The sequence below is a fragment of the Xiphophorus hellerii genome, chromosome 21 (assembly GCF_003331165.1).
Source record: "Xiphophorus hellerii strain 12219 chromosome 21, Xiphophorus_hellerii-4.1, whole genome shotgun sequence".
Lineage (NCBI taxonomy): Eukaryota > Metazoa > Chordata > Actinopteri > Cyprinodontiformes > Poeciliidae > Xiphophorus > Xiphophorus hellerii.
Window position 1 is genome coordinate 7,209,625 of NC_045692.1, and position 14,788 is coordinate 7,224,412.

Here is a 14,788-nt window from a genome sequence, read left to right on the forward strand (position 1 = left end):
ATGTTGTTACTGAGCAAAGGTGACTCGAGAGTTAGCTTTCTTCCAATTTCAGTGGCTGGTTCAAAACTCTAGTCAAACGATGTAAGGAGCTATTTAAAAGGAACCTTGATTTTCTAGGACGTGTTTTTTTTGGAAATCTCATCGTTGGGACAAAGACCAACATATAGAGAACTGAGACTGGCAACAGTAGCTACGTGAATTACCAATAAAAGATGCTGCTGACAAAGCTAGCTAGTTTGCTGTTCCTTCAGGCTGCGAGAGAGTAAGAGAGAGCAAGACTATCTACCAGATAACAGGACGGTTGAAGTAAAACAAAGTTGCTCTATTTTATATTAGTAAAACATGTAAATGTGAGAAAAGTCCCATGAGATAAAAACCTACATGCAATTTACGAGATTAAATAATCCTGCCATGGCAATATTTAAGACCTGTAGTTAACGCCTTTAAGCCCGACTTACATTTTCTTGAATGAATTTAAGATATTTTTAAGGCCTTAATTTTAGATCTACAAATTAAAGACTTCTTAAGGATGCCCTGTTGGAAATCAGGAAAAACTGGGAAACCTGTCAGCGCATCTGAACTACCAACATCCAAAGTCTGATCTACGGACGCCGCTTACCGAACATCCATCTGAGATGGCCTGAAGGAACGGGTTATTGTCGAAAGACATCTCCTCGTCGTTGGCGCCCAGGAAGCGCAGCGCCTTGTCGTGGCTGTCGCTGGCCGCGTCGTGCCACGCCACAGATTGGTGGCAGCTGTAGGTGAAGTTTTGCCTGGCTGAGGCGGTCAGTAGTCTGAGGAAGGTCATCTGTACCATGTTGATGGGGTTTCCGTCAGCATCCACGTAGGAAAACTGTCAGGGAGGGAATAGAAAGAGAAGATTATGAAAAGTTTTTTTTTTTTTTATGTTTAACATAATTTAATAATTGCACTCAATAAATGTAATAGTCAATGTTTTGTTGGTTCTGCGGCAATAGGTTTAGGTATCGCTTTTCTATTTGCAAAAGAGAGAAGTAAAATCAGATCTTTTCCATAGTTAAGCTATTGCATAGATACTAAAATATGTATAGGTAGTTTTTTAAAACTCAGTATTATCTCCTTTTGAGGAGACTTTTTGCCGTTTGATTTATAAACCTCTCTGATAAAAATTTCCACTAACTAACTATTTATATAAAACGATAAAGATCACTACAATTACTCTTGTGAACACAGAAAAAAAACTGTTTAGATGCCATACCTGTTTAGCTGATTTGTTTAAACACACATTTTCATTCAAGACTGAATAAATTTAAAACAGTATGTTTGTCTCAAAATGCTTCTGGTGAACCAGTGTATCTAGTGACAGTACACCTCACTTTGAGCAGCACATGACCGTTGTTATCGGTTACCACAGGTATTAAAAGTTCTTCAAGTTCAGCGGCGACACACAGATAAACATTCAACCTCATGCTTTTCCTACGGAAATACACAAAGCTATAAATCGGTCTGATGGGGAAGCTCAAACTCTTGACTTTCATTATGAAAAATGAGACATTACCGTATGAAAACCTGACAGAAGCTTCTCATAAACTCAAACTGAAGATCCGACCGCAGGAACTGGGAGAACGCAGACGGAACCCAAGAGACGCGGCGCGGACTGGAGTGTGGCGGGAGCAGTAAGAGACGGGTGAAAAACAAAAACACTCACTATTTTACCGCGCTTGAATTCACTGAACCATGAACCTGGAACCTCCTTAGGCCACGAGGATATTCTGACCTGCAGACAACAAAGCAGAACATCGGAGTGTGGAGAGGAGTGAACGTTGTCATGGGTAATATAACCTGCACTCAGTCATGAACAAAACATGGTAATAGTATAAAAGCGAAACCTCTGGGGTAAAAATCACAGTTTATTATTCAGGAAAAAAAGAGAAAGTTTTCTTTGCTTTTCTTTCTGAAATAACATAACATAAAAACAAAACTTAATGCCAGAGGACTTTTGTGGGATTTTGCAGACATTTAGATGCTCTGAAAAGTTTCTCCGAGCCGAAACAAAACCTTTATTTTTTTTTTACCCCTCCAGGGTGTCTTTTGTGGGCTCTAGTGTCCCTTATATAACAGTGGGCTGACAGGAAACGAGGAAGGAGAGGGGAGAAGACATGCGGCAAATATCATCGGGTCCGGGAGTCGAACCCGCGACGGCCGCGTCGAGGACTGAAGGCCTCCAAATACGGGTCGCATAATCCACTACGCCACCACGGCACGCCCACAAAACCTTCTTTGATGACTACGGTGAAATCAGGAGTTCATTAATGCCTTGAAGCCAAAGTCGCTTACCCCATTGGACTTTTTATCCGGATAGATGCAGGTTTCACCCCCAGCAGTGAAGTTACAGTAGACTTTGAATGAATCCCCAGAGCAGCCTTGGTTGGGATCAATCCAGTACTCGCCTGAAGAGAACGGATAAAAATCAATTTGAAGTCATTTCTTGACATCACATATTTAGTAAAAAGGGACAACACACAATCAATTCAGTGCATGATAAATTGAAATGAGCTCAACAATTTTCTTTCTGATGATCAATAATTTTGTTTCAAAATATTGTTCACAGAGACTTTATAATCCATTTTATTTATGGTTTTGTGAGTGTGTGGGCTTTTATTTCTGTTTTATTTGTTGTTTTAATGTTCTTTACGCTATTAATGTTTATTGGTCCTTGAGAGGACAAACTTGCATTATTATCCCGTTATCCAAACATTACCTGAGAAAATATCTCAAAACGACGATGTGATCGTTTATCGCAGTATTTACTGGGACAATTTATCGTTCAGTAAAATATGCTACCGTGACAGTAGCCTAACTTCATTTATCACCTGAAAATGTAAAGAGTTTTGCAAAGCTGACAATCTACCAGAACACAGTCATCTGCATATAGTTAGACGCAGCGGCAAAAGGAAGCCGTTCTTGAAAGAATGCTGTAAAAACTTCCATTTAAAGTTTGCCATAAGTTATGTAAGTGCTTGGGTTAGACAAGTTGCATTGCAACTCATTTGTTCCACCAAGAAAAATCACCCTGAACACACCATCCACTTGGCAAACCTGTTACAGGATGAACAAGACTTGAGACAGGCAGGAGGTTCACTGTTCAGCAGCAGAATGACACTAAACACACAGCCAGAGCTACGAAACACGGGTTTACCAAAGCATATTTGTGTGTTAGGATGGTCCAGTCAAAGTCAAGGCCTAAATCCAATTGAGAATCTGTGACAAAACATGAAAACCAACATTCAAATATGCTCTCTGTCCAACAGCTTAAGATATTTTCAAAATAACGGACAAACATTAACTGCTTTGTGCTGTTCTGTCACATATAGAAAAGGTACATACAAATCCGTGGCTGTAACATGACAAAATGTGGTTCCTCCTTTCATAGAACGTAAAACCAAGCCAATAAAATGACTGAAGACTTGTTTTCGTCAAAAGGAATTAGCAGAAGTGCGCAAACCTTTCACTTGTAGGCCACACTTGAAGGCCATGGATTACTCACCATCGGGGAACTCAGGGTGGCACAGCTGGAGGTCTTTGCATGTTCTGGCCGGGTTGTTCTGCGTGCCCATGGGGTATTTCATGCGTTCGATGTCCTGTTTGAGGTTGTTGAGCGAGCCAAAGATGTCCTCCATGCCTTCGCCGTAATCCACGAAGCCGCCGGCGGCGTCTGACTGCATGTCACTGGAGCGCTTGGTCTTCTTGGGCGACTGAATGGGAAGGGGCTGGATGACCTCACCTGGTGGGCCCTGGCATCACACAGCATGGCTAGGTTTACGACTCGGCCTTGTGTAGATTTGATCAGTTTGACTTATGGAAATAGAAGAAGAACTAAAATCACTTACAGGAGGACCTGGAGGACCTATTATACCAGTGTCTCCTTTTGGACCGGCAGGACCCTGAAGGGAAAAAACCCCCAAAAAACAGACATACCAAAGATGGATTATTTAAGCTGGTTTGAAAGCCAACTGGTAGTACATATAGGTTATATGTAGTAGCTTAGCTTGTACTTACACTTGAACCCTTGGCTCCTTTCGGACCTTGAGGACCCTGGATCACATGGGATAGAACAGGAATTTGGTATTCGATCAGCAATATACAGGAAATAAATATACATTCTATGAAATATAATACATACAGGTAGACCAGGGGGACCAGGGGGACCAAGGGGACCAGAGGCTCCACTGATGCCCTGAAACACAAAAAGATTTGTCAATAGATACAAAATAAATTTCAGTCTGAGGCTTTCGTAACGAGAGCTGGAAACAAAACAAAACAAAACGGCATAAATGAAGAGGTTAAATGAATGTTAGTATTCATGAAAAGAAAGCAAATGAAATTCTAATATTATGTCGTTTTCATTTGAATCAGTGAGGTAATTACCTTATCAAGAGAATAATAATGAAACCTTCAATCCAATTCCACAATTAAACGTGAAGAAAACGACTCTTAAGCCCTTTGATAAAATAAAACATCTCGGCTTCATAAAGCTACGTCTGAGTAAAGCAAAGAGAGACAATACTTAGTTCAATTCTCAGAAAGGTTTCTGTAAAACTGGATCAACGCTGCTGTTACACCAGAAGCTTCACCTGCTTTTCAACATGTACCACTGAAAGCAGAGCTTTTAATACTGTGGCGGCTTTGTAAGAACAAACTTGTAGCATAAAGTGATCTGGTGTGTGAAATCGCTTCTGAAAACATTTAACAACCTGAAAATAATCCCAGTCTTGTGCATGGATGTTGCTTACAGAGATTTCAGGAAGCCTGTGGGAGGATTGAGGAAAAAGAAAAAAAAAACAACACAAAAACGATGCTAACATAATATTTAACTACTGAACTACAACTAGATACAGTTTACGACCGAAAGAAAATTGCAAGAATTTTAGCTTGAACGGTTCCAACACGGCGACCTAATGGTGAGAAACTCATCCTGTTCTCATCTGGCTACGCTACTGTGCTGACAACTCTTTGTTGTGGATGTTGTTACTGACTGAAGGCTCAAAGTTAGCTATTTCCAGAAGCAGCTCAGGCAACACGGTGTTTTCTCCAACATGTCCAGACATGTCTGCAGTACTGCGAGAAGGTGAGAGAGAGCGAGACTTTCTTCGGCAGGTAAAACAGAAGCTCAACACAGCACACTAAACAACAGACTCTTTTGATTTTGATAATACTAGCCACGCTAGCCGTGCTGTTTGCTAGCACCAGCATTAATCATGATTTCCTTCTTTGAAGATAGGAATATAAACATACTTTTTGAAATATGAATTATTAATGATGGCTCACTGCAGGACGGCGAGAAAAAGTAATGCTGCTCCTAAATCGTCTGCCACTGCAGCTCCCAAAGAGAAATAATCGGCATTAGCTAGAATTGGTTCCGGGACGTCTAAAGCTCGGACGTTTCTATTGGTGCTTCTGTAATCGTTCTACATATTCTGAAGACGGTCTAAAAACAACGATGACATCACCGACTGCAGCTGAGAAGAAGTAGATCGAAAGTCTGAGGGTGCCTGCTGCAGGACTTTGCTATGCAGCAGAGTTCAAACAACAGCGACCGTGTCTCGACCTTTGGCCACAGCCGGGAAGGGCGAACGGGATGCAGGTAGTACGAGTCGAAGGCCGAGCTGCACTTACAGAGTCACCTTTGCCACCAGGGGTGCCCTGGGGTCCGGGAAGACCTCGATCTCCCTTCTCTCCTTGCTCTCCAGGGGGTCCAATCAAGCCAATCAAACCTGGGTGACCCTGCAGGGCGAAAGCGCACACACACACACACAGATGAGGAAGTCAAATCAAAATAAAAATACCTGCAGTCTCAGATGCTTTTCACGAGAGAGAGAAAGAGAGAGAGACACTTTAAGCGTGTTAACAGCAATGGCCGCTTCGGCAACATATATGAAAGAAAGTCGGTGCAAACGCAAAGGTCATTTCACACCACAGATCCAAGGACTTTTGAAATAAGCAAGCTCCTGCTGGGTCCTGTGATTCAACTGCATTGGTGATGTAGACCACATACACACACACCCCCACCCCCCCACACACAGATTCAGTTGTGTGCTTCCAAATGGTTTCTTTCAAGCCATCATGTCAGGGTGTGGGAGGCAATTTAGATAGAGTAATGTGCCCCGTCTGAATATCCTTAGCAGTTATTCTTCACCAAACAAATGTGACAGTAGGAGCAAGGAAAATAGAAAGATTGGAGTGATGCATCACATTCAGCTGCTTTTTCAATCCCATGAAAACATTTTCCTTTTCAGGGAAAGAGACAAAAAGAAAACGAAATAAAAAGACTGTTCAAAGAAACGATGGCAATTATTCTGAGATGACGCACAAAGTCCACAATGGTGTTCCGAGCCACGCTGCTGCAGAGAGGCTTTTGTAAATACCGCCTTAAGTTTAGGACGAGACAAGCTTGCAGATGGATGCAAGAAAATGGAGGGGAGGGGAAAAAAAAAAACAAAACACGGACTCACCTTTTCACCTTTGGAGCCGGGGTCGCCTTTCAAGCCCGGCAGACCTGGCGGACCCTGCGTGACGAACACATTGAAACATTACGCTGAGGGGAAAAAAAAAAAAAAAAAAAAAGAAGAAGAAAAAACAAAAATCGATCGGAGCAATTAGGAAAAACACTCCCGCGGAAAAGGTGTGGAGGAAAAAAGGAGAGCGCGACAAAAGACATTGAATTAAAAAAAGAAGAAAAAAAAAAGCTTTTCGGACAAGACAAATCCATAAAATGTGAGGTCAGCATGCGTTTTTATTACAGTGGGACTTTGTGGGTTCAAAAAGCTCACAGGAGAGAAAGAGAGAGAGAGAGAGAGAAAACTGGTGGCAGGAATAAATCCAGACAGGCGAGAGAAGACGGGACGGACTCTGAATACTTACCATTGGACCTGGTGGACCGTCCTGTCCTGGAGCACCGGGCAGCCCTTGTTCACCCTGTGAAAAAACCATTCAATTGAAGAGAGCATTATGGGGCTGCTGCATTTTCACCGCTCCGCCATTGATTTCCTGTGTGCGACTCCATGATTAATAGCCCAAACAGGGAGGAAAAGTGTGCTGAAATAAACAAGTAAAACTAAAGTATAAGCCAAATGGGAGTATCGATTATTCCATGAAGTCTATCATCATGCCTTCGCGGTACGTTTGTGTGTGGGTGTGTGTGTGTGTGTCTCAGTTGGCCTGTAAAAGTATTCACTGAACATTTTCACATGTTGTCATGTTCTGACCACAAACTTCGCTGGATTTTGTTGGGATTTTATGTGATAAACTAACCGAAGAGAAAGAGAAATGATATCTTTATGTTGATTCTAATTGATTTATTTTGGGATGCTGGGGTAAATGGGGCACAGCCCAACACAGGTTTTACATTTTTACTTGTGAAAACGTTTTTTTTAAAATCAGGAAACACTTTATTTGAAGGGAGTGCATAAGACTGACATAATAATGTCATTTTTTAAATAATGACATTTCTAATGCAAAGTTGACACTTTCAATGGACTTTTAGTGAAAGTGTCAGCACAACTTTGCATTAAAAGTGTTATTATTTACCAAATGACACTTCAGGACCAGAATCATAAATATTCATGAAGACTCCTTCATGTTCATGACAGTGTCCTGTCAGTCTTATGCACAAAGTCTTACCCTGCATCATTTCCCTTTGATTTACTGTACTACTGTCATTACTGTATGCGGTATTTTTATCTGCAAGATAAAATCCCAGTATAACACTGGAGTTTTCATTTAAAATGCAACAGATTGTAAAAAACAATCAAGGCTTTGTAAGCCTGTAAACAAGGACGTACCACAGGGCCAGGGATTCCACGCAGACCCTCTGGACCGGGCTTCCCAGGAGGTCCTTGGGGCCCAACAGGTCCTGTTTTACCAGCTGGGCCCTCAGCACCCGCTTCACCCTGCATGTGGATATAGAAAGAAGGATCAAAACAGGACGCTAAACATGTGCATAAGTAATATTTTCATATCAGATCCAACATATGAAAGGACTACAATGTTTTCACTGCCCAAATAATCCAAATAAGTTGCTGGCAAGTATTTAAATATGAATGTAGAGCAAAATAACAGGACATAAAGGAGCACTGATATCAACACAGCATGCGTGGCGGCCTAAAAAAAACTGCAACTTTGCTGTCAACACTTCTTTGCAGCCTCTCAGGGCTTCAGACTGTTTTTTCTTTTTTTTATTTTATCAGAGTTCAGCCACAGAGTTTAAAATAAACGTGCAGTTTGCATATCCGGCAAATATCAACAAGTAAGCGAGGGCCTGGAATAATATGTGCTTCTGACGCTTTAAATAAGGCTCAGAGCGGGGCACAAGAATAGCTGAATACGTCGGAATTAAAAGTTACACGGCAAACATGGAGAAAAGTTACAGGAAATCAAGTCTGGGCTGAGAAGTGAGCAGAGATTACAGGCTCACGACAAAGCTCTAAACACAGCTTTCGCTGGATTTGCTGCTGCGGTTGGATTCGGCGGCGCTGCTCTCCGTCTCATATTGTCCCCGGCTTTTCCTAACAGCTGTTAAATTAGCGAACGAAAAGTACCGAAGGATCGCAAAAACTAATTTTGATGATCAGACTCGAGTAGCCACGGAGGCAGCGACGAAGAGTTGGATCGTCGCTGCCGACGGGAGCCGAGACTGAAAACGACCTGCGTGTTGTCTCCACACTGATGGTCGCGCAAATTGCAGCTTAATGTCACCGATCCTTGGAGCACAAACAAAGAAAGACAAAGAAAAACAGCAGCGTTGTTTTTCTTTGGTCGGGGCAAAGAACAATGGAATTTCATTTTACTCCCAACATGTTTATTTCCATGAAATCTGTCATGGAAAAAACTGCGTTGTTTTTTTGTGGAAAACATTTAAATCAGGTGACATGCTATGGAGATGACTCTCACCTGAAGCAGGGAGTGATTTTCTTACCTTGGCGCCCTTCTCTCCTTGCCGGCCCTCGGCTCCTAAAGCTCCAGGAGGTCCCTGAGGGGCCAGAGGAGAATGTTTTAGTTTTTCAACACGACACCGTAAAACCCCAACATGCACGTAAGCAGATGGTCTTCTCAGATCTGTAATAGCGCAGTACAGTAGAGTACAGTGGGTATGTTACTATCAGCCAGTCTGCAGCTGCAGGTTACAGTCATGGTTCGTCTGAACTAAATCAGAATTGACTGAAGAAAAGTGGATTTAAAAAAAAAAAATTCAACCAATCGGTCTGGTAATGTGCTTTAGTCGTATTACAAAAATGTATAGATTTGATACGTGAAGGAATACTTCATTGATCTATTTAAGGATCAAACATCAGAAATTCATTTGATCTCAATTGCAGAATTTAGCTCAAATGTTTTAAGAAGCAAAATAAAGCAAGCTTAATGTCTTTTTCTCTTACTAAGGCTCAATACTCCATGTAGCTGCTTTTAGCAACTGGAAAGCAGAGGAGAGGAAAAAAAAAAGGCAAGTTTTTAATGTAGCACATTTCAGGAACAAGGTAGTTTAAAGTATTGTTCATAACAAAACACAAAATATCAGGTAAAAAAACAACATTACATTGCAGTGCAATAATAAAGGAAAGTATTGAAAAGTTGTAATCCGGATCACAATAAACCTGTTTTTCAGCAATTATTAATCAAAGGTAACTAAATTTTCAGTTTGGATTTCGAGGGGCTGGTCTGGACGTTTGGTACCACAGCAGGTGAATTTACAGTAAATTCAGTGATTTATAGCCATTGGAAGGACTTTAAAACTTTTGCTATGTGCTCTGTTTTCCTAGTTTTACCGACTAATGGAAATTTTTTTTGATTAGCGCGGCAGGAAATAAAACCATTCTTTTATTGCGGACCAGCTTTTTGGATGTTTCCGCTGGAATCTTGACTAATTTACCTCGAGGATCCTTCAAGTCTTTCGAGGCTGGAAAACTTCACATCTCTAACACTTCACATGTTCTCTTTCAGATTCACATTGAGACTGGTCACACCACTTCAAAACATCATAAAAAATGAAATAGAAACGTAAAACCTAAATTTGCATAACAAAAAGCAAGCAAACCATAAAAAAACTTAAATAAAATACCACAAAATATTCACGGCTTGTTGTCTTGGGGGGGAAAAAAAAAACAAAAACCCAGGACGTTTATTACAAGAGATTTCATCGGACCGTCTCCTGAGCTTCCGAATGTTTTGGTATTTTTACCTTCTTTTTTATTAGATTTCTTACTGACTATTTGTCCCAGTTGATAAATGCAAAGTAGGCGCGGAAAGTAGCCCGGTGACATCAAACGTGCGCCGCTTCAGCTATGTCAAGATCCATTGGAGTGAGTGGCCTTTGTCCGCCCCACAGAAACACACAATCACGCTGAGAAATTCAAACGGGAACGCACGGCCTTCTTCAATCACGCCAACGCCGGCGCGGCCGCGTCTTCGCCCCTCCCCCACCCCCCGGTCAGATTCTCTCCCGGCCTCGAGGATCCCTTTCAACTCCGCCTCTAGTCTCCGTCTTCAAACCGCCCTTCGCCATGATTCTGCTCTGATCTGCCCGACGGGCAGGCTGAGTGTTGTTGACTGAGAGCCCACGATGCGAGCTCTCTTCAGGTCCGGGAGCTTTCATCTTCTCCTGATTTGTACCTCTCACTGGTCAAGGTTCCCCCCAAAGCGCCCCTTTTTCTTTTTCTTTTTGTTCGTTCTATTGGGTTTGTGCTTCAAATGCTGATTACCAAGGTTTTCGCTGGATAACATTTCTCCAGATAAAAAGTGCAGAACTGCCAGTGAAACTGGAAATGGAAACGCGGTTCCGGTAAAGAGCCGCACGCGAGCTTGAGAAATTAAACGGGCCTTCACTCAAGAATCCATAGAAATGCTTCGAAACACATAGTTGCTACTGTATGGGCAAAGTGAAGGGAAAGCAGGAAATTCAAAAGGTAAAAAATAAAAAAATCTTAGAAATTACACATTCAAAGGACAGACCTGCAGAGGAGCACTGGTCATTTTAGACCCACTTTTCTTCCTAAGCCACCTAAGACCTGTGTGTGGTTACAAAATAGCTCCTTCCTCACTATAATCCCCCCCTGGCCATTCAGGGGCTGCGTATGTTTATACCATGATAACAAATGGAATACAGATTTCTGTCGACGCAGTGGGGAAGCAATCAGCCTTGGTTTGAAAATGCAGCACATGCACATTTTCTCATTGGACCAAAAGGAAAAAAAAAATCTCATTACTATCTTCAACTCTGGTGAGTAACTTCTTATTTTCTTTTTTTTTTTTTTTAATTATTATTATTATTTTTTTACAAACGTGGAAAACAAGCTGCAAAGATACACGGGGAAAAGTTGTTACCGTAGCAACCCTGTCGGCAACTTCCATCATAATGTTTGGATAGTTTAGTTAATTTACAAACTCAAATGATTCTCTTCAGAAAAACATTTACTGCTTCTGTAAGAAAGTGGGACTTCCAGATGCTTCCGTTCACTAATGATTTGCTTTACTCAACCACATGGCATATAGAGTATTGTGATTACATTTTTAAATACATTTCTGCATCACAAGCAGTCATTCAACATTATTGCAGAAGACTGGGCTCTTAAAGTTTTTGATTAATTTCCTGTGTAGGTTTCAGGTCTATTAGGTCTCTAAAATAATATTTCTCCTAACTTGTTTTCAAAGACGAATGGGAATAAAATTTTGAGCTAATTAACTCACATTTGCGCTGGACATCTTACTCTGATCATCACTGAAGATTTCTCGGCAGCTTTTGGCAGACTTTTTTCATTTCTCATGCTTTTGTGCGTGTGGAAATCAACACCGTCACCGCTACTAACAATTACAAAGAAAAAGTTGAAAAGTGGCGCCATGAGGGCTAAAAGGCAAACATCTGATGGCGTTTCTGTCAGGAATCACTACTGATCGGTGTGCACTGTGCTGGTCAGGGTACGTGTTAATTGGGGTGAGTCGTATCCGTTGACGTTTCAAGATCTGCCCTTCAAAGATGATTGAAGGCTTTAAACGGGACAGGTCACGTAAAACCAGACAATGCACGACAAGATGATTGTGTCGCGGTGCACACGTTCGACAGTTGGAGCTTTTATTGTTTGTTTTTATTAGCTGTTGAATCTGCGCCTCTTTCCTAATCACCTCTTAACCACTTTGCAAGATGCGTCTCATGCTTCTGTTTTGCAGATGCTGTCCGTCAGGCGGCCGCGGGATCAATAACGTGTCAGACTTGCCGCACATCTTTCCCCCCCCCCCCCACTGAAACGGCGACATAAACTCCATTTTCGCCCTCTTTTTGTGATCTTTTCCTCCCTCCCTCCCCCTTTAAATAAGCCTTTCAATTTCTCACCAAGGGGAAGAAAAAAATGATTCATGATTTTCACATCCTGACATTCATTTCTTGGTGGGCTTTAAAAAGGCTTTACCTCACTGATAGCGTAACACCTTGACCCCGTAAATCACCCACTTTGTTTTTGCCACTCTGCCTTTAATGAGAACGAATCTCTCCAGCTTTAGAGCCAAAGTGGGTTGTTGAGTTGAAGTTGCTGCCAGACGAAGCAGTATTCCACCGCTGGCTGCGGGGGCTGGCATAAAATAGCCCACCGACTCGCGACAAAATCATCTTTTTAATTAAAAGATACGTTTTGCATTGTTTAACCAAAGAATTTACTGATCAGGAGAATCGACTTTTTCAGTAATTAATAATTTTAACACTAGATCGATATCTAGTCGAGACTTGAAGGTGGCTGGAAGCACATTTAGAGATGCACACACACAACTTTACTGGAAGGAAATGAGCTAGGAGAGCCAAGGACTTACTCTCTTGCCGGGTGGACCAGGTGGACCGGCCTCTCCAGAAGGACCCGGGGGTCCCTGAAAACAAGCGTGCAACAAAGACTGATGAGAGGGGTTCATGGGTCATTAAATTGCACAGCTCACTGGACAGTAACAGCTCAGTAACCCTGACACAGTCAATAACACTACCTCGTGCTTTGATAAATGGCTGCACTTCTTCATGCTGTTATTGTTCCAGTAAAGTGCAGGCAATGATAGCAGCTGTTCAAGATTTATGCTGGTCAGAAATTGACATCAATTGTTTTTTTTCATATTAACACCTTCCTAAAATGATGGTTTAAGCTTTTGCCAAAAGTGTGTTTAGTTTTTTGCCTAAATTGTCTTCTTGCATTATTTTAGGAAACTGACAGAAGGACAAGATGAGTAGAAAAGTTACAAATCCACCTTAAAAAGGGATTTTGATGGATGTGAAATATTCCCAATGAGACTTTTGGTAATATTTTAACCATGAAATGTTCATTTAAGCAGCACTGTTTAGGTAACAAACCCTACCTAAACATTTTGGTTCAGTCAACTCTACGCTTAACTGTGTGTGTAGCATCCGCCTCAGAACCGGAACAAGTTCATTTTTTACAAAAAAATTATTTTATGACTTAAAATATCAACTTTGAATAAGTAAGAACTATTATAAGACTTGTGATTGAGAAGGTTTCTGTGTTGGAGCAAAAATGTAAGTATGTCTCTGGTTTTAGCTTGCTTAGCGACCATGCTAATGCTAACGTCCAGTAAGCTGACTATCCTGAAAGTGAAGCAGTTGTTGGCGAGAAAAATATATTTTTTTGTGGTTACAGATTTAAAAAAAAGACTTTTACAATTGATTTTAAGTTTATTATTATTATTATTATTTAAGTACCATTTTATGCATTAAGCTCAAATTAATAAATATGTTTTGTTCTTTTCAAAATGGAGGACAAACCGACGCCTTCAAGAAAGAAATAGCAAAGGTGCATTTTGATTCTAAATTGATCAACTTTAAATGTTATATGTTATTTTTGAACTGTTGTTCTTCAATTTAGATTTTTTTGTAAACAGTCACTTCTCTGAATACATTTTTATTATAATTATGTTCATGTTTTTCTTTTGGCAGCCTTGTAGGCGTCATTTCAAGCTGATTCACAACATGAGCTCATTGCTGTTTGCCTTTCTTTTTTAATAACACACAATAGATCTACAAAGTATGAATATTATTTTAATCTTTACCAATAGCCTTGTGATATCATGATGACAAACCCCAATAAATATACACAGTGAAAATTTGAGAGACAATTTGATTCTCGTACTTCCTTATTATGGTTCTAAGTCAAAGGTAATATTGAATAATTCATTCATTCTAACTAATAAACAGTATTGACAACTTACAGGTTGACCAGGCTCACCATCCTCTCCTTTCTCTCCTGATTCTCCATCAGTACCCTGTAATTCAAGCGTAGGTTAAAAAAAAAAGGCTAAAAGAAATCAAAATACAAATATATTTTCTTTACTCTAGCCAGTGTACAATGTTAACATGAACCAAAAAACAAAGATATTATCTTTTCGTACAAAGCAAGCGGTGTGCTTTCATACTTACAGCGACACCTGGCTCTCCAGGGGGTCCTGGGTCTCCAGGGAACCCAACAGGTCCCTGTAAGAGAGAAAAATCAAATAATAAAAAAAATTAAATAGGTAAAAAATTTTTTAAAAAGAACACCAGAGGAGCAGCTGCTGAGAAATAATTTCCTTGGAAACAGAATTTGGAATGTGGGAGGTCATTTGGGCCGTGATTTCGTCCTGGCGTACTTAGTTACAACCTGTAATGTAATGAACTTAATGATGATGTTGCAAATCCAGGAGACCCCACTGCCTCCCATTACCATGCAGGCATAAAATCTAATCTCCCTCAATAAAAAGGCTTTTTAGCTCTTGAATATGAGACTGGGTGAAATGA

The 14,788-nt window shown here is 40.8% G+C and overlaps 1 protein-coding gene across 6 annotated transcripts in view; it reads right to left on the reverse strand.

Annotated features, from left to right (window-relative positions):
• Positions 1-14,788, reverse strand: part of col11a1a (collagen, type XI, alpha 1a) — a 98,472-nt gene that overhangs the window by 2,073 nt on the left and 81,611 nt on the right. For all 6 annotated transcript variants that reach the window (XM_032551616.1, XM_032551617.1, XM_032551619.1 and 3 more), the window contains 15 exons: positions 14,432-14,485; positions 14,224-14,277; positions 12,829-12,882; positions 8,954-9,007; positions 7,821-7,928; positions 6,901-6,954; positions 6,492-6,545; positions 5,656-5,763; positions 4,163-4,216; positions 4,039-4,074; positions 3,870-3,923; positions 3,527-3,773; positions 2,317-2,429; positions 1,688-1,756; positions 620-853 (listed from right to left, as the gene is read on the reverse strand). In XM_032551616.1, the coding sequence (XP_032407507.1) occupies positions 620-853; positions 1,688-1,756; positions 2,317-2,429; positions 3,527-3,773; positions 3,870-3,923; positions 4,039-4,074; positions 4,163-4,216; positions 5,656-5,763; positions 6,492-6,545; positions 6,901-6,954; positions 7,821-7,928; positions 8,954-9,007; positions 12,829-12,882; positions 14,224-14,277; positions 14,432-14,485 (1,347 nt within the window). The remainder of the gene's footprint in view (positions 1-619; positions 854-1,687; positions 1,757-2,316; positions 2,430-3,526; positions 3,774-3,869; positions 3,924-4,038; positions 4,075-4,162; positions 4,217-5,655; positions 5,764-6,491; positions 6,546-6,900; positions 6,955-7,820; positions 7,929-8,953; positions 9,008-12,828; positions 12,883-14,223; positions 14,278-14,431; positions 14,486-14,788) is intronic.